At 39.2% G+C, this 19,478-nt stretch overlaps 1 protein-coding gene across 1 annotated transcript; it reads right to left on the reverse strand.

Moving 5' to 3' along the window:
* Positions 1 to 355: 355 nt before the first annotated feature.
* On the reverse strand, positions 356 to 19,474 carry RAB32 (RAB32, member RAS oncogene family; the record flags this gene model as incomplete). Its single annotated transcript, XM_010012599.1, has 3 exons — positions 356 to 875; positions 3,260 to 3,537; positions 19,255 to 19,474. Coding segments are annotated over 3 exons (648 nt in total), but the record flags the coding sequence as incomplete, so codon positions are not given.
* Positions 19,475 to 19,478: the final 4 nt, after the last annotated feature.

Raw genomic sequence — 19,478 nt, forward strand, 5'->3', positions numbered from 1 at the left:
TGTGCCAGCAGTACAACTATATCCATTAATGTGTTTCATATGTAAAGTATTAGCTGAAAATATTCTGCCTTAAATGGCTGGACATGTATTTTTTTTTTTTTTTAGTACCTCTATAACCATGCCTTTCCCTTGTTAAATAGGAGTTACACATCTTGTTCTTACTCAGTGGTAAAAGCCACCTGCTTCACTCAGTCCTAGTGAACACATTAAGATCTCTCTTATCTGTCATCGGCCCCTTCAATATTTCTGGGATGTCTCAAAGAGAACTAGCGGTGGGGGATAATAAATAGGGACACATGTATAGGTGAGAAGGCTAAAGTGGGACATTACTGGTGAGAAAGGAAAAGTTTACTTTAAAGGTGCCAGTATCTATTCAGCTAAAACCATGACAAGTGAGTCCTATGGAATGTAGCATAAATCCTAGAAGCAAACTAGACACAGAATGTTGTTTTTGTTCCTTTTTAGGAGTGTAAACACTACCTTATTTTCTCAGGTAAGAAGAAACTAATAAGACTTATATTTAGCCACTCAAGCAAGTGGAGTGATAACTTCCAAGATACTCAGTTTCATGCAAAACAAGAATATGTAAACACCCACAAGAATCACCTATTTAGATAATACCAGGCACCCCAAATGAATTGTCACAATGCAGCACCATAGCAGCAGTTTGATTTAAGGAACAGTCTTGCTGCTTGTCCCATCACATTTACTCAACAGTGGTAGCATTAGCAGCACTGCGATTTACTCTCTGCTTTCAATGGGTCTAGGTCCAGTTTTGGTTTCCCCACATCATTCTCTTCATTAGGAAAGGTTTTGTAGTTGGCAAGGATGTTTTCCACCAAGAATCGAGCAGCTTCATCTATGTTGATGTTGTCCTAGAAATGTTGAAAGGAAAGAAGTGATTTTTTTGAAATAGTGATGCATTCCTATTAGATGCTGGCAGAATATAAAAACTCTTCTATTGCCTCATTAGCATGACACAAACAGCTTAAATGCATCAGGTCATTGCTCATACACTTGCTTTTTGAAAAAAGTTACCAGAAAGCTTCGAGGCAAAGTTATCCACCCATATTACTAACAGGATACTTCAAATCTAATCTAATAGGCAGCCAGGGATAACTGTCATCTGCATTTGGAAGACTCAAAACGCATTTCTGCATCAGGAAAGATAGACAGACTGTTCATAGTAGTGTTCAACCTTTTGGGGCCTTTCTCTGCTTCTGCTGCAGTTTGGATGCACTTATGTAAAAGGACCTTTATTGGCCTCAAAACCCCAGCTAAATCAGGGTGCCTCTTCTACCAACATGTGCATGTTTTGAACCACACCTTCACAATACACACTTTTCTTTAGAGTGTATGCAGGATACCCCTATTAAATGTCATTAGGTATCTCAGTTACTGAGGGGCCAAGCTGGCCAGTGCCACGGGGCCTTTGGCCAGAGCTTTGATTTGTCTGGGCCACCAGGGCTCACTACAGGGCTACCATGTTTGGAATTGCTTATCTTCAGTTCCAAGCAAAACACCACCCCAGAACACTCTTCTGCTTACAGACTCTACATGAGCAAGGCTTGATCATGAGAACATTTGACATGTTACTGCTGCACTTCACAAGCTTGTGGTTGTCAGACACAAATTGCTTTTTGGCAGTTCGCAGATAGGCACCTTTCCCTTACCAGAGAGGAGGACAACTCTCCTTATTTTGGTGTATGGATGTTCATAAGGTACTTCTATGCATATTTACACACTCTGCAATTCTTTTGCCTTTAATATTCTCCCTAATCCATAGAGAGTGGGACCTGTATTACTGATGACTAGACTGAAGATTCAAGTATCATTTCCAGCAGAAAGGCAAAAGCAAATTATCAAGATATTTAAGTGGGCAGGACCTTAAAACCATAAACTGATTTGGTATGCTTGGAAAACAAGAAAGCTGTCCTGCGTTTTTGCTAAGGTATTTTAACTACACCTCTTCCGAGTCCTATCAAGTCAAATAATAACTGAATTAGGACTAATATTGTCTGGACTTTTCTCTGCACCAAGAACCTTGTTTGACATTGTCATGTCTTAAATGTCACCTAAAATGCAAGCTGTCACTATGCTTCCACAATAAATTTTCTCCCTGTGTTATTTACATTTGTTTTCAACCCATGTTGAAGTTTATACATAGCAGTATCATGGACAGGTGAAGCTCCAGGGAAGATATAACCCAAAGCAGAATCTTGGTATTCTTTAAGTATTAGGAACCTTACAGTGGGATATTTTAGAAATAGATGTAGGAATAGCAATAGATGGGGAATTCAGGAATAATTTGTTCAAATGCAAACAAATGATTAGCTAATTTAACTAATTGTGTCACTGTGTACCCTTCATCCTTAAAGTGATCAGGCAGAGGCTTATTACTTTATCTCTTGTATCATTCTTACAGAGCTTTTCCTTTTAATGAGTTGTGTAAGCATCATTTTGTGCCAGTTCATCAGCAGCAGTTAAAGGAAGTAGGCCAGCCAAGGGAAAAGAGGGACCTTGAGGTTTAGCTTTCCATATAAAGGAGTTATTAGCCAGACCAATAATTTGGTCTGTCAGCCGCATTGTTTTCATACAGACAAACCTTTAATTTTAAGAATTGATTTGAGTTTTAAGAAACTGTTGAATTTCACTTCCAGCTAAGCTGCTGCAACCTCATCTGTGCATTAACCAACTCTGTAGAATAAAAGTGTATGATATATGAAGTTACTCAAAGTTCTGTTCGAATAAAGCAGCTGTCTTAGCCTAAGTTACTATAAAGAACAATTTGGTTTTCTCCAGTTTTGCCTTAACACTGCCTCATAAAGCAGAAAATGCTTTAGTGACATTATCATCCAGGTAAGTAGTACCAAGTGAGCAAATTGCTTGTTCACTTCTAGAGTCTTACCACTTCCTACATGCAACAGTGAAGACAGAAGCTGTAATATAAAAACCTGCACCTAAAGATTACTCATATCTTTTTGATATTAATATTAACATCTAAAGAATAACTCTGATCCTGATGCAGGCAAGATGAAAAGAATTATTAAATTCAGTTAAGTTTCCAGTTACTTCTGAGGTTCTCTGAATTTAATATGTAGTTCTAATCTAATACAAATATGCCATAAACCTGCACACCACTTCCAACTTTTCCTGAACACCAGAGACTTGGCCATCACTTGCTGTACTTGATAATTTTATTTCTACATGACTATTTTCATCCAATACTTAGAGTTGAAACATATTTATTTATGCTTACCTTTGCAGATGTTTCAAACCATCCAACAAAGCCACCTTCTCTGCAGAACTGGTCCATTTGAGAGGGATTCTGGCTGCCGTCTTTCTTCTGGTCACACTTGTTTGCAAGAAGAACAACAGGGATGGGGCTGCCATTGGGCAGGAGTACTTTACTGTCCAAATCATGCTTCCATTTTAAAACAGCCTCAAAAGTAGACCCTCTTGTGACATCAAAGACCACAAAAGCACCAACTGCCTCTTTGTAGTATACTCTGGTCATATTTCCAAAGCGCTCCTGGCCTGAAAGAGAGGACAGTGACAGAATATATTTATACTAAAGCATGAACTGTAGTGAGTGTAAACTGACTTCTATACCAGGTTAGTACATACAAGTTTGGGATTCAGGTCTATTCACCTAATCCATATAACATTGCTATTTCTATCCTAAGTAAGCTCACTGTAACAGCCATTATATATATTATGCATATGACAAGTTGGCAAGTCAGATGCTAAGAGCAGTTTGCAATCACCATCTAATATTTTTGATATTTTTATTTTTTTATTACAACTTAGTGTTCTTTGAGAAGTAATGACTAAAAAAAGAAAACCACTACCAGCACAACTATACACAAATCATTCTTTCATCAAAAAAAGTTCTTCACTATTTAGATATAACTCTACAGTTACTTCAGCTAGAAACTTAAGCCAACTCAGGGCCTTTTTCTGAAGCATGAGCAACAAGGGTTTCTACAAGCTCCAAGGCTAACAGCCTTCAAACTATCTTCTGATGAAGACACCTATATTATAGATTTTTCCTTATGGACAAGCTCAAAAGGAGGTAGTTTAACAGTCCTAGCTAAACTTGTTATCTTCGATTTTATCTTTGAAGTCCAAGACTATCTGGAATAATGTCTAACTACAAGAACTCCACAGCACTCCCAGAATTTGAAACAAGATTATCAGAATAGTTAAAGTACAATTATTCACAATAAAAATCCAGAAGACGACCAACGGTCAATGAGTATAATGAAATAAAAAAGCCTTTTCTTATAAAGTACAACTATTGTAGTTGTACTCGAAATGTAGAATTAGAGTGCCCGTTCAGTTGTTCGTCTGTTCAGCAGGTCAGACCACCATGCTACGTTTGTATTTGAGCATGCACAGCAGTATCAAATGCTAGCATGTTGTTTGGAAAGTTCAAGCTACTAAAATAGCTTTCTGCTTTGTTCAGAAGTCTTCACTGGGAACAGTCATCCCTGCACTTTATAATTTACTTTTACAGTGTATCATCACTTCAGCTTTTAGTGCTTATGTAATTTTAGTAAAAGTCTTAATTGGAAACATAGTTGTCCTCCGTTTATAAACACTGAAGTCAGCCTTTCATTAGCAAGGACAAACATTTACAAGAAGTGGGGTATTAACTTCTCAGAAAGAGCCAGAAATTCATTAGGTGACGGAACTTGACAAGGGATCCTGTTCAACAGCATGCCTCATATCAACTTCAGCACTTCAGTGTACATATTAGCTCATTCCCTATAGACATTTTCAGAAAAGGTTGACTAAGCAGCTGTTAGAATTGCCTGAAAGCAGCAGCAGTGAAGTTCCAGAGAAGTATAAAGCTGACTTTATTTCTGTCTGTTCAGCTTTAAAGAATGATGCTGCATAAAACAGCATCACTAGCCAGCATATTCTGAGGAGTAGAAATTATACATGAATTTCTTCACTACCAGCTCATTATCCTCTGTGTGACAACAAAGCTCTTCCCTCCATATTCAAAGTTCTAAATTTGCAGTAACATTTATGCCATGACCTCTAAGGCAAACAAGCCAGGCACCGAGCCTGTATCTCTGTGACTATGTCACTGGAAGAGACATTGCTGAAATGTATCTCCTAAACAGTATACACACAACTTGTATACAAGTAACTCACATGGTCTCTCTAAGCCTTTCTAGGCTAGATTCTTAAGCCTAAAAGGTGGTTTTGGCCTGCACTGAACTGAACTATACTTTGTTCTCAGTAGCATTACTTAGAAACCATGGGCTTCAGCTGTCAAGAATTATTTAAGTATTATTTCCATCTGGCTTTATGATAGAATTCAATTTTTGCTCTTATAGTATGAGGTTTAGATTTGGAAACACATTGATACATATTGTTCAGTAATTTAAATTTGGACAAAAGTAGTCAACTGATGTGCATATCAGTGTGAAAGCTTATCTTTACTTATTAGATTTAAGCTTGACATTAGGAGTATTTTATGCCCCTTACCCCTAAAAACACACACAAGTTCAATACCTCTACAGTATTAGAGTTTAATGCCTTTTAACTGGTCAAAGGCAGCACTCACACTAGAGTGTCCTTTTCTAAAGTAGCCCAGCCTCCAAACCAGTTTATTACAGAGCTACTTTCATCTCTAGAATTAACTAACACTAACAATAAACCTGACCCACACACTAGCTTACAACTGCTCTTCTGGTCTATCTGGAGGCCTAACGAGGAAGGATATATTATTTCTATTTTGTAGAAAGAAGACAGAAGTAATAACACATGGCCAGCCTAAGAGGTAAGTTAGTTTTGTTGTGGTAAAAGGTATATGGCATGAGGCAGGAAGAGAATTCAGTATAAACTGAGTAGACTTCTACAATTCTATTATTACTGACAACGCACATACTAAGCTTCTTATAGGGGGTGCAGAGCATTCTAGGCAGCCTTTTGAAAATTTAGCAGTACTTTCACACAAAGCTTTAGCAGGTGCTCTTCTTGCAAAAACACCCATACAGAAAAAGCAAACTGCACAACTAGGAGTCTGAACATCATCCTATTTGTTATTAAAACTAAATGACTCAATTTTTGCCATGCTCAGTTCAACCAGGGATTTGTCATTCCCTTTCCTATGTCCAGCAAATTTTTGCTCTAGTCATTTCACCATGTGCGAGAATAGTACTGAGCAGCAGTACAGAAAGTGGAACGTATCCACAAAGGGGAAAAAGACAAAAAGTGATAGATGAAACTAGACTTAAAAACTCCAGTGTGTATAATCATGGAAGGAAGAGGACAGGAAGATAACTACTTGCTTACTACAACAGTGTGGAAAGTATATTATAGATTAATCACACTGGTAGGTCTAGTGCCTTGACTTACACCTGAAGGTACCACAAAGGTATACTTTCCCTATGTTTTAGGGGTTCAGGTATAGATGAGGAGCTAAGCTACAGGGCAGTCACAGGGCTCAGAGGTTTTGCTTAGAGGTATGGAAGTGCTGCATGCAATGCAAAGTTCTGCATTCTCTAACCACAAAGTTTTCACATCTAAATGACTCAGCACATATTGCCACCATATTTTCCAGTAATTGCAACAACAGTAGATGAAATACTTGCATAATGTGATGGATCAGGAACTAATACAGTTCCCTACAGCATAGCAAGCATTAAGTTTAGTTTAAAACTGTATGAGAGCTTGGGGACTATTAGTTTATTATTAAACTTCCCAGTTTACATTGTAACAGGGGTAAACTGTAAGCTAAAAACTACATGAAAAAAAATTATAGCCAGGTCTGACAGAAGCTTTATCTATGCCCTTTACTTCACTGCAAAATACAAGTAATCACTGCAACCTTGCCTTCAAGTACATTTTAAAGAGTTTCTACAGCAATCTTTGCCAGTGTGAGGAATAACCAAGACTCCTATTTATCACAGCAGCGTGACCTATTGTGGCAGTTCCTGCTTTTAGTTAGCTGGAGATACCCTACACTCCTACCATTATTTCTGCTCTTACTCTTAACTCCTCCTGTGTGGTGGGAATTGAGACTAGAAAATGCAAGTTAAAGGTACAAATGAGTGCTGGATATGCATGATACTGAGTTTTTGTCAGGGTTGCTTCTCCCAGACTATTTACTATACCTGGAAGTCTTAATATGTAGTTTATATGAACTTAAAGGGACTTAATCAAGAAGAATAAAATGGCCAAGCTAGCTTCCCAAGCTGTAATTTTTTTTTCTGTGAAGGTTAATTTTGGTTTACCTCTGTCAATACCAACAGTATAGAAAGAGTTCCCCTACCTTGTAAAAATCTAAGCTTAGTCTTATCTGAAACCACACAACTCTGAAACCAAAGTTGTGTTGGTGGCATTTAAACCCTCAACATACCATCGAGAGTTCTGATGGACAACTGGACAAAGTTCCTCTTTTGCAGAGGAGACTAACAGTTCTGGCATCCTCCAAAAATTGCATCATTAACAAGGAAGAGAAAGATGACCAAGGGTTATAAAAGCCTGACTGGAAGAATGATGGAACAAATAGTTTCTTTCATTGAAGTAACATTAGTTCAAGTAACCTTTGACAGGCTAATCAGCTTAATGGGTGGCCAGAGCTCAATAGTTGATTTTACCGAGTTTGGCAGTTCCACATCAAATAATCTTGAACTATATATGTATAGTCTGAACTACAGTCACCCACAAGTTAGTGGCCAACTAGCTGAAGAATTTTACTCCAAAAGTTATTTGCTGCTAACTGGAAGACCAATGCAATGAAGTTTCACAGTTTTTTTCCTGGACCAAATAATACAAAGTTGTCAAGAGTATGATAAACAGCAAAGTCCTCGGTTTATGAATAAAGCCAAGCAGCTCTTGCCAACATTGTCCTTCAAAATGCAGAAACTCAAGAGTTCAGTTATTTTAAAAGGAAAAGTTCAACCTATAAAACCAAGCCAAAAGAACTACCTGGAAATACTGCAGCAGTGAAGAAAATGATCAAAAGGCTTAGTGAATCAAGTTAAGAGAGTTCAAAATGCATAGAAGTAGCATCCTGCTAGCATGTTTCAGCTCCTCTGCTTTTCTATCAACAGCTCCTACACACTGCAGTGAACTCAAGCATCACAGGATGCTTATTAAGCTATAGTGAATGGTTGTAATAAATCAGTTTTAGTCTGGGAATACTTGAACATTCTCCTTCCATTGTGAGAAGGGTTCTCAGATCAACTATTTACCATGATCACTAATAGTCAATTAGTTATGCCAAAATTCAAGAATTAGTGACAGTCAGACTAACTCCAATTTAATTGCCAACACCATGGCTCTTAAGTCCTTGCTGTCAACTACTCTGACCTTATCAGCCACACAGTGTGCAAGCACAGGGCCACTATTTAGGCTTCAGTACTAAACTCTACGAGTTAGTTGTTTCAGACAATTTCCAGGATCATGAGATTTTTGTGCTTTTATTCAACCTAGACAGGAACAACAATAAGCGAAACCCCTTTTTTCCAGTCTTCATTCTGCCAAGGGAAGGCCTAAGTTAATGAGCACTCTCTTCCCTGCTCCAGTTGTGCTGTTTTACAGAAGATTTTTCTCCAGCTCCCTGAATTTCTTGGGTCAGGCTGTCACAAATTAACATCAAGGAACTTGTGAATGGCAGCTCCTTATTTTTATCCCAACTCTCAATAAAGTTCATGTCATTCAGTGTGGTAGATTTAAGCTAACATACCATCCAAAATGGCTGGGCATGCAGCCCAATCCTCCAAGTTAGAACTACTGTCACTTTCAAAACTCACCTAAGTCCATTAGGAGCCACAGGCAAGAATAGACTACACTTTGGATGCCTGTTGGCCCTACAGGCGGAGGTTTGGCACAACACAGCAAATATCCAGAACTGCCCTGAGGATGCATCTCCCAGGTCTCCAGACATCTAATGTGCATTTTAGCACTCCCAAGGTCAGGTGTGAGAAGAATGAGGCTCCTTTTTATACAGATGTATCAGTATGTTGCTGGCAAGCTACCATTGCTGAAGGCATTCTCTCCCTTCCCCAGACCAGCACAGCTTGTCCCAGAACTGTCTTGCCCAATTAGGTTGAATCTGTTACTCAGCAAGAAGTAGGTTAACCAAACCACTATCAATATTACAGGACATGCTCAAGTGTGTCTACCTGCTTTTTCACATGGATAGCAGCCTTAGTCAGTACTAGATGGCTCTCTACTCCTCACTCTCACCCATTTAAGCTATTAGTGCAAAGTTGCCATGTGTTTAAATCACAGAGGTGTTAAACTATACAAGCATCCCTAGCAGATATTAGAAACCTTGAGTTTAAAAAGCCACATCTAGCCTGACTTTCCACCACTGTGAACATGATATTTGGTATCTGTGGTTCTGGTGACAAACACGGTAAGGTTAAAAAGCAAGAGCTACAAGAATGTATCTTCCTGTACTAGACAGTACTAGAAACGCTTTTACTGACTGCAGCTTTTGGTTTCTAACAGACAAAAGCAGCCTCGAAAGATTTAAGTGAAGTGTTATGGGCGGTGTGGGAAATCTGACCACTGGATGGACCTCTTCCCAACAATAAGTGTCCCAGATCCTTCAGAAAAAAACAGGCTTCAGGGGAAAGGTAGCCAGCCAGTTAATCCTTGTTCAACTTACTCCCACTTTACCTTAACAGATAACCTTTGATCCTCTGGTTATGTCTGCATTAGAAAGTTGCAGAGAGCCGCTGAAGCAGTTTTGTTGAATGAGACTGTGTCAGAGGCATGACACCTACAGTATACTATGTATACAGTATGTATGAAAGACTTCGTACTCATTGAAAAGTCACTTAACAATATCAGTTCAGGTGCAGCAATATTTTGACTGTTTAGATCATAGTGTTTTCTTCTGTTCTTAGAAGTCACAACACAGCCAGTTACTAACCTAATAATTTGTCAGCTACCCAAATTTTCAAAATCAGTGAGTAGTCCTTCCATTCACTATCACTATACTTTATTCCAAAGCAGGACAGTCCTGTTTGCTAACCAGTGAAACAGCAAGAGCACCAAGGTGCAAGAGAAATGTTCTGTAAGGAACACTGCCCTTATCCACAATCCTAACAAATGGAAAAAGCACGCCATTATCCCTCACAAAAATAGAAAGCTTTCCTCAAACAATTGTACAGCTCTCGCAGGGAATTTTACAGCAAGACTGATAAACTTTTTATTGCTGCCTGTAACCTTGGGCTAACCTAATGATTTAGGATTGTCCAAACTGACTTCAACAACTTACTATCTTGTCTAAGAACTTTAGAAGCAATACTCTGCACTTACGGTTCAATAGGCTTGGTCCAGCATCGAATGTATTCTATGTACAAATATGACAGCCATGTTTAAGAAAACTTTCAACTGTTTTGCTTGCATCTTTGCTAAACAGCAAATTGAAGTCCCTGACCAAACACTAGATTTCCATCCCCAGAAAAGTATATTTCAACCACACTAAATGACTTCAAACTAGCTGTCAAATGCAGCATGTTTTCAAAAACCTTCCTTTCATTAGTATTTAGAAGAAGTTGACATAGTCCAATTAGAGCCAGCAACAGCATGAATGGTACTTCCTACCTTGTTTTAACTAGACACAAACAAGTCATCTGCCAAAATCAACCTATTTCATGCTTGACACCCTCTAATCCATCTCCTTTGGTGTGCTGACGTGCAGCCAGAAGGGTACTGTGTACTTCACAGTGATGCTGTATGGCACTACAGCATTTCACAGCATACAGGAGAACAATTTTAAAGTCAGTGTGTCTCAAGAACAACTTTATCACAAGACTGAAAAAATGTTAATCTCTTAAAATGGTCAATGTGTCATGGCACATTGTGTGATTGGAATTTTGTACCAAATAACTGCCACCCTACCCAGCCCTTTAGCCTAGGAGCATCTAAAGAACAAGTTCCCATAAGCCGTTTGCAGTGACACTCAGAGGCTGCTTTTTGACTTATTTGAAAAGCTGCTAAGATCCATACAATAAGGAATATTGGTTTTCATCTGCTGCTAATCTAGAAGCCACTGCTACTGAGAGTTTTCTGAACAGAGTTAAGATATTTATTTCTAAACAAGCTCCATAAACCCCTGAAATCACACCAGTTTTCAAAGCATAATCTTACCACACCCCGTCTACCTTTGTTCTGTGTCCCCATAGCCAGAGAAAAACTGTGAATATCTAGCATTCTACCCCAGGTAGCTGGAGAGGCATGTTGTGCTTTCTAGTGACTGCTTACTGCTGGTCATGTTAGCTTTAACATACGTAAGAATTTCACAAGAGCTACTGATACACTTTCATAGGAAAATATAAAGAGAAATTCCCTTACTGTGAATCACTTCCTTCTGACATGGCATACCACACTTCCCAACTTCTGCAGTGAGTATTTGGAGGTAAGAGTTTACAACAGACTGCAAAAGCAAGGCAATACTTACCACTGGAGTTCAAGGAAGGTATTTCCAACGGCTGTAAGACTGAATCCCAGTGGCCTTGCTCACTACTGAAGGGAAGAGTCTTATTTTATACAGCATGCTGGAGCCTTTTTTGGAACCAGGCAGCTAAGATTATTTTCTTTCCTGCATCCCATAAGACAGGTAGTCCTTTGAGAACCCCTTTAACAGCACTTGCCAGCTCAAATTGTACTTCTGTATACGTGCTTCAGTGACACCCTGCCCCAGTGCACATATAAAGAAAAAGCAAACTAGTAAGAGCCAAAGTAGGGATGTAAATAAGGTGAAAACACCAAGAGTCTGAAGCTGTAATACTGATGGAAGCAAAGTTGATGATAAAGGTCAATGCATGTTCATGTAAACTCCATGCATTGAAAGGATATATTTAATATTATATACAACGTCTCTGAAGGGGAATGCACTTGACTTGTCAAGACAGATTCATTTCTAACTACACGAGTCAGTATTACATGAAAGGCAAGAATTTAGCCAATACTTGCTTAAAAAGAAAAAACCAACTTACCATCAATGTAAGTTAGTGATTTCTGCAAAGATTTCCAACTTGTTTTATAATCTGACCCCAAAATTAATTATGATGTGCAATATATACTATTTTGCCTCCTGTCGTCTGTATTGCACATAAAAACTTAGGTATTGTTTCCCTTTAAGGTAGCTTCCCCCTACCCATTTGATGGATACCGATGCATTCTTTATTCTCTGTATCATAATGCTAGGGAAGCATTCTTATTGCCATCTTGTAAAAAGTATAAAGTTTGCTATATATATATGAACCATATGTATTTGGCTGAAGCTCCATCTATTGCATAGTGATTAGAAGCTCAAGCGCTAAGTGCATTTCCCTTGTTGACAGAAATTAAGAGTACCCACAAGATCAGCAAACTTTCTTTTAAGCCTGTACTAGATCAGGCGGTCTTCTAAGATCACATCTTTAACCCCATTTCCTGTAGGACACCTAGAAAAACCTATGGAGAAATTCTAAGCTTATTTCCAAGACACAAAGAATGTCTGTCTCAATTCTACCGTTTAACTGAACATTTCTGTCTTGCATCAAAATTACCATACCCAACCGCCTTACAACACCAAGTTCAAGACAGTAATGTCTCCTATATGCTTATGGAATTCCATCAGCACACAGGCTTTAAGAAGTTCAGTTCATAATACAGTACATTACGTTGCTATACAATAGAGTACTAAGCACAAAAACCTTCACCAATATGAATGATTCAGTACTCCACTTGAAAGACAAGGAAATTGCTTCATCAACAAGACCAATAACCGTACCTGGCTTGATAGGATTTCATAAGAAATTACTTAAGCAGAATAAATCCCAAAAAGAAGGCATATTGACATCCAGAGCCTATATTCAGAGAGGTCTAAGGGCTGGAGAGACATCAATATGAAACAAGCTTAACATGTTCAGCACTCATTTGGATACTTAGCTGGAGAGCTCCAAGCACAGCAAGTAATTCTAAACTAAAACCTCGTAACTAATTTGGCAGTTCCAGAAGAGTCACAAGAAGGGACACACACACAAGATTTCCCACAGAAGGGTGGTTTCTAGAAGGTAACATGCACACACCTTCAGTTCCATTTCTTGCATCTACTGCTCCAAATACAGTATTTAAAAAAAAAAAAATAATCTAATCTTTCGACACGAGCAGGCCTACTTTCCCCTTCTCACACTGCACCTGCTAGTCTTTCATGTTTCCAGCCAACATCATCCTTCAGTAATTTTCCTCATATGACATTTATACTTAAATGTGCATGAGCAGGAAGCATTCAGAAATCAGTCAAGGGTCTTTCAAATCTTTTTTATCAGCCGGGAGACTTAATCACAGTGACTGGGAGTTTCCTGACTTACCTCAGCTGTTCAGCAGAATGATAATGCTCCCACCTTCACAGGAAGGCAACTGCTGCTGGAACCTCCATCACCATGTAAACTAGAACATAACCTCAAATAACTTAAAGTTTCTAAAAAAGCTCAGAACTCTTGAGTTCTGCACCCATTTCTGAGGTGGTTATTCATGCACACATTTTTCACTCATTAGGTATCTTTGTAGCTGTGCATCCTGGGTTCAGCTACAGCAGTCATTTTTTTTCCTTCTTAGTAGCTGGTGCAGTGCTGTGTTTTTGACTTTAGCCTGAGAGAAATGCTGATAACACACCGATGTTTTGAGTTGTTGCTAAGTAATGTCTACTCTGATCGAGGACTTTTAGTCTCATGCTCTGCCAGTGAGGAGGAACACAAGAAGCAGGAAGGAAGCAGCGTCAGGACACCTGACCCAAACTGGCCAAAGGGGTATTCCATACCACAGCACGTCATGCCCAGTATATAAACTGGGGGGAGTCACCCAGAAGGCCCAGATCGCTGCTCAGGTCAGGCTGGGTATCAGTCAGCGGGTGGTGAGCAATTGTATTGTGCATCACTTGTGTTTATTGTGGGGTTTTTTTTTTCCTTTTCCCCTTTTAGTTTTATATTCTCTCCCCTTGTTACTCCCTTTATTATTATTATTGGTGGTAGCAGCAGTGGTTTGTATTATACCTTAGTTACTGGACTGTTGGTATCTCAACCCGTGAGAGTTACATTCTTTCAATTCTCCTCCCCATCCCTCCAGGAGCAGGGGGAGGAAAAAGGGGGGAAGTGAGCGAGCAGCTGCGTGGTTCCGAGTTACCAGCCGGGCTTAAACCACGACACAGTGAGAAAAAAAACCCCACAGCTAGAGGCAGGTTATGCTTGGATTGTCTTGCGTCCACCCTGCGCTCACTTGCACTAGACACACAGCTAAGCAGTTTTTTCACTGTTTCTTTGTAGGAGTTGCCATTCTAATCCCTATATTGAGCTCAAGATCTGTTATGGGTAACGGCAAGTTGTTACATGAATATCTAGATACTACTATCTCTAAGCTCTCCATACTTAGGAGAGACTCCTCTGAAAAATAATTAAAGTACATGCTTCTGTGGCACACATCTATGTATGTATATATAGGAAATGGAGGAAGTTTTCTGTTTGCCACACGTGGACTTTCAGGGATGCATTAACACTGGTTAAGGCTTTCTTTAGATCTTATTTAAAAGAATAAGATAATTTCATAACACAAGAAACAAGTTAATGACCTGGTACATAGAAGCAACTTGGTGGTCTTCTGACATGCCAGTAGCACAAACTCAGACTGAGAAAAACTGAATTATACATCTGGTTGAAACTATAAGGTTTTGCACACAGAAGTATGCTTTCTCACATACTGCAACAGCCTGAATGCCTTTGAAACTCAGCCACCAATACACATAATAGTTCACAGCTACGTTCCACAGAAGGTGCATAGCTACCAAGCACTTCAGCTTTCTACAGGAGGTATATCTTATTCCATTGGGACAGAAAATGTTATTGGGTGCAGCACTCTTGCTTATGGAAGTAAGGCAGCTTGCATTTTGCCTTTGCTGTCTTGCTTTGCAAGTGCTCCTTTCAGTTTAAGTTTTTTGTCCTCTGCCATGAAGTAAATTTTAGGATGTCCTCCTCCTTCTCCCACACCCATTGCTTCCTGTACTCATTTTCTCATAGCTTCCTATAGATGATAGCAAGTTAACTTCCCAAAGAAATTAAAAGCTTAACATCTACTCACATATCTAAAACTTACTTGTCTTCATAGAAAAGATGGGTTATTCCAGCTCTTTCTCAACTTAGTATTTGAGCAATATTTCATGATACCTCTGTTCTCTTGGGGACTGGTATTTACTTTTAGCAAGTTAAGAGTTCAGATCTGCTCAAGGAGACAGACAAGACTTTAGTAACTAATCTGCATGCTACAAATCTTATCATTCAGCTCCTAAAAGCTTGTGTAGAGCATGTAGGGCTTGTGTAGAATACCGAAGAACAACCATTCCTCTTCTGTTCTGCTAATGTCATAGCCACATTCCTCCAGTTAAAGCATTACTTCAATTTTAATAAACACTTTTACAAAGAAATTCTGCAAAGTTCATGCAAAATTGCTCAGAGCTTTAAAACCAAATTTGCCTACTAGCTGTCATTAGCAACATTCTTGAAGAGAAGCCAAGCTCAGACAGTCATCTATGACTTTTACCACCCCTGCCCTCTGGCAAATTGCATGTTCATACAGGATGGTCTGAGTGACAGTGATAGTCAATGGGATCATAAAGGAGCAGATAAGACTACTTAGTTGCTGGTCTTGTTAGATCAGATCAAAAGTTTCTGATGCAGAAAATCCTTAAAAGTGTTCCTCCAATTTTATTTGACTGAGTTTCATCAATATGCTATATTCACCTCCTACATTAAGTTGTGGTCAGTGCAGTATACTCACTAAAACAACCTGCTTGTCAAACAGGAATCTCTAGTGTCCTGAAACAGACTCTAAAAGTACTTCCCTATCATTAAGATTCCTTTGTTTTCTACTCTTTACCACAATGACTCACTCCTATCTCCTATTTATTTTGCCAATTATTTATGTCCTTTGATCAAGGGGGTTCTAACACTTTCAGAATGTAACCAGGAAGATATTTATCATAACTCCACATGTCAAGATAAAAAACAAGAGTAATATCTAAGGGCAGCTAATGTTTAGAAGTCTTGCTCCTGTATGAACATGCATGTAATCTGTTCATCTTCTTCCAGAATACTTCAAGGTGCAACCAAGATCATTTGACCATGACTGATCAATCCTACTCCCAAGCTTTTTCATCTCCATTATTGAAGAAGCTACAAACTGTCTAAAAACTAAAATGCCCAAGTGTTTCTGGAATATACAGGTCTACCCTTCACCCTTCACTATTTCACACCCCCTCCCCTTTGATTCTGCTGCAGGAATTTGCATTATAGTGTACCTTAAAACAAGGCTATTTCCCACTAGAGGGGGAAAAAAAAAAAGCATAAGCAATGTAACACTGTCACACTCTATTTGATAGAATTATCTAATCACTAAAAAAACTCAGCACAAGACATTGAAGTTACTCAGGAACCTGCTGCATTGCTATACATAGCACAACATTCATCATATTGGCTACAATCACACCAGAAGTCAGCACAGTATCTACCTTATAATCTTTAGCTGATGACTGAACTACATGGCTAGTTCTTATCATTAATTTAGGTACAGAACCTTAGACTGCAGCACCCAACTGTTTGAGAAAAGGTTTTTTATTATGAACTGCTAAGTACAAGCTTTATCTAGTAAAAAATAACTTGGTTTACTATGCTTAAGGGTTAAACTTCACTTCAGAAGCCTTTTAAAACACATCAAAATCAATTCAGAATGCCAGCACCATACTGCTTGCAGGGAAGTCACATGCAACAACACTTACCATAAGATTTGGATCTCTTGAAGAGATCTAAAGCTGTTTGTCTGCACATACCAGCAGACGAAATTATCTACATGGGCTGTTGAAAGCCAGAAGACTGTTGGGCTGATGAGTTAAAAGGGAATGACTATCACATGCTCAGATACTTTGTTACACACTTCAATAAAGTGCTTTAGGAAACATGCTATCACTATATAAAAGCCATCTTCAACCTGGTTCTGTAACTATTAATTTCTATATAGATCTGTTAACAACCTTAGGTATTTAGAAATATTCATGAATACAGATATAAACAACTGCAGAACACATTCCCAGGTCAAGGACTTTGTGTCAGGGTCTTAAAACTGCTAACCTTTAAGGATACTAAAGCCCCCTTTATTTTAATGATTAACACTTAACTGAGATGTCAAGTTCTATAAAGTCTGAACTGTTACTGTCACATTGGCTAAGCACAGCCCAGTCAAACACTAAGACTGAGATTACTTTTCTTCTTGGTCTCGTTTTTCAAGCAGGGGAGACAGAACATCCTAAAGTACCAGATTCAAAATAAGAGTTTGGACTGCAAATTGCAAACCAGTTGTATTTTCTTTTTTCATTTTTACTAAGGAACAACTAGTCAGGAATTTGATACAGAATTACACCACATAGTAAAACAGGAAAAATACGTCAGTGACAGGAGAAATTTTAATTCTTTAATCTATCAATATTAGCACAAGCCTCCAGGGATTTATCAGCAGCTCTTAACTCACTCTTCACTTCACAATGTCCAAAGTACACTAAGGGCAACAACAGAGTGAAAAATACCATCTTCTAGATCTTGAAATTAATGCATGGGTATATTGATAGGATAATGTAAATAGGTCTGTCCAAATTTTATTACAACTTAAAGCTAAGTTTCTGCCTAGCCTGTTGGAACAGATTGCTTTAGGAAAGCCTACCCCAGTTTAAGAAACCAAGGGCTGGAGAGAAGTTAAACATAAGTCTGGCAGCCTGCCAAACCCCAGGATCCTCACAGCCTTCCCTCTTCAACCTTTGGAACCCCCAACCTGCTAAAATACCTCCAGAGCATTGTGACAGCATGCACCAATACTGTCGATTGATTTATAGAAAGTTAAAACTGATCCATAAGAGGAACACACAAGAATAGAAAGCTTGCCAACAATTTACTTGATCTCCAAAAGAGCAATTAGAGAATAGTTTCGTTTACCCTACAGGCCAGCAGCAGGAAGATCTACGGTGTGTTCCAGCATATGGCAGCGAGAAGCAGGCTTTTTAGTTTGAAGAACCATAGTTGAAGTATTTTAAGACAACCTTTAGAGCACAAAGGCCATAAACTAACATAGAACTGATCTGTCACAGGATTACAGCAACCACCTTATACTTCCTCTTTTCTGAGCTTCCACTTTGTAAAGCCTATAGTTCATGGAAACAGTAACTACCAGTTGTTATCCCAGTGCCTTCCAGCAACGTAAATTTTGACACCAGCATTTGAGACAAAGTCTACTTTTTCATATCTGTGGAGAAATTCGGAACATGGGGGAGAGGGATGAAGAGAGCTGCAGGTTAATATACCTGGGCTGCACACAAGACCAGAAATGCAGTATCAGTTTGATATGATTAAGGATTTAAGGGAACAGACTTCTTACAAGACCACAGCAGAAAAGAATTTCTTCTGTCATTTAACACCACAGCATAAGCAAAGTTAACCATGATAGGTATACAGTTGGAACCCTTAAAACAAAAGTGTTAAAGAACAGTTTTAACTCATACATAGCAAAGGAATGATGTGCAGTTTGGACAGATTAATAGGGCTTCCATGTGCTCAAAGTATACTTTTGATACACAAACCCATGATTTCCATGTAGAACTAAATATACCAGAAGTTCCCTTCCCTCACTCCATGTTGCAGGGACACAAGTTACTTTTACATTAAGTAAGTGATGCCAAACATGTAATGTTCGAGCATATATCCTTTGAGAATAATTTTATCTGTTTGAGTTACGTTTAGCCTGTAAAGCATTCTTACTAAACATAACCTACTTGAAAAAGATACTTATTTCTTCTGGAAGTGTTACAGAACCATAGCCATGAATGAATTTAAGCAGCTGGTCATAACCAAGGCCCTAAGTGCTCAGTCACATGGGTCAAGAGAAGCAACAGGAGCAGGAAGAGTGAGCAAGGAGCTGCAGAGCAAAAAAGGTTTTTGAGGACTGCTGTAAGACTCTGGAGCACATGCAGCATATAAAAAGTCAAAAACTTCACTTCCACATCGAGACCTCTCTCTATTTATGCCTGAAACACAGACGAAGGGGTTGCAGGTAATAAGTGGAAGGAGAAGAATAAGATGACAGGTTTCACAGTCGAAATACCCTTTCCTCTGCAGGGACCGAGCCCCGGGACGCCAGGTTTCACAGGCCTCTGTCCGCCGGGGCGCAGCCTGCAGGGAGAAGCCGGGCCACGGACCTTACCTGCTATATCCCAGAGCTGCAGCCGCACCAGGGTCTTGCTGTCCCAGTTGATGACTTTGAGCGCAAAATCCACCCCGATAGTGGCCCGGTAGTGCTGGGAGAAGAGCTGGTGCACGTAGCGCTTGATAATGCTGGTTTTACCCACGCCCAGCTCCCCGATCACCAGCACCTTGAAGAGATGCTCCCTGCACTCGGGCACGCCGGAGCCTGCTCCTTCCCCGCCA

Source organism: Nestor notabilis, unplaced genomic scaffold (genome assembly GCF_000696875.1).
Source record: "Nestor notabilis isolate BGI_N333 unplaced genomic scaffold, ASM69687v1 scaffold15684, whole genome shotgun sequence".
Classification (NCBI taxonomy): Eukaryota; Metazoa; Chordata; class Aves; order Psittaciformes; family Psittacidae; genus Nestor; species Nestor notabilis.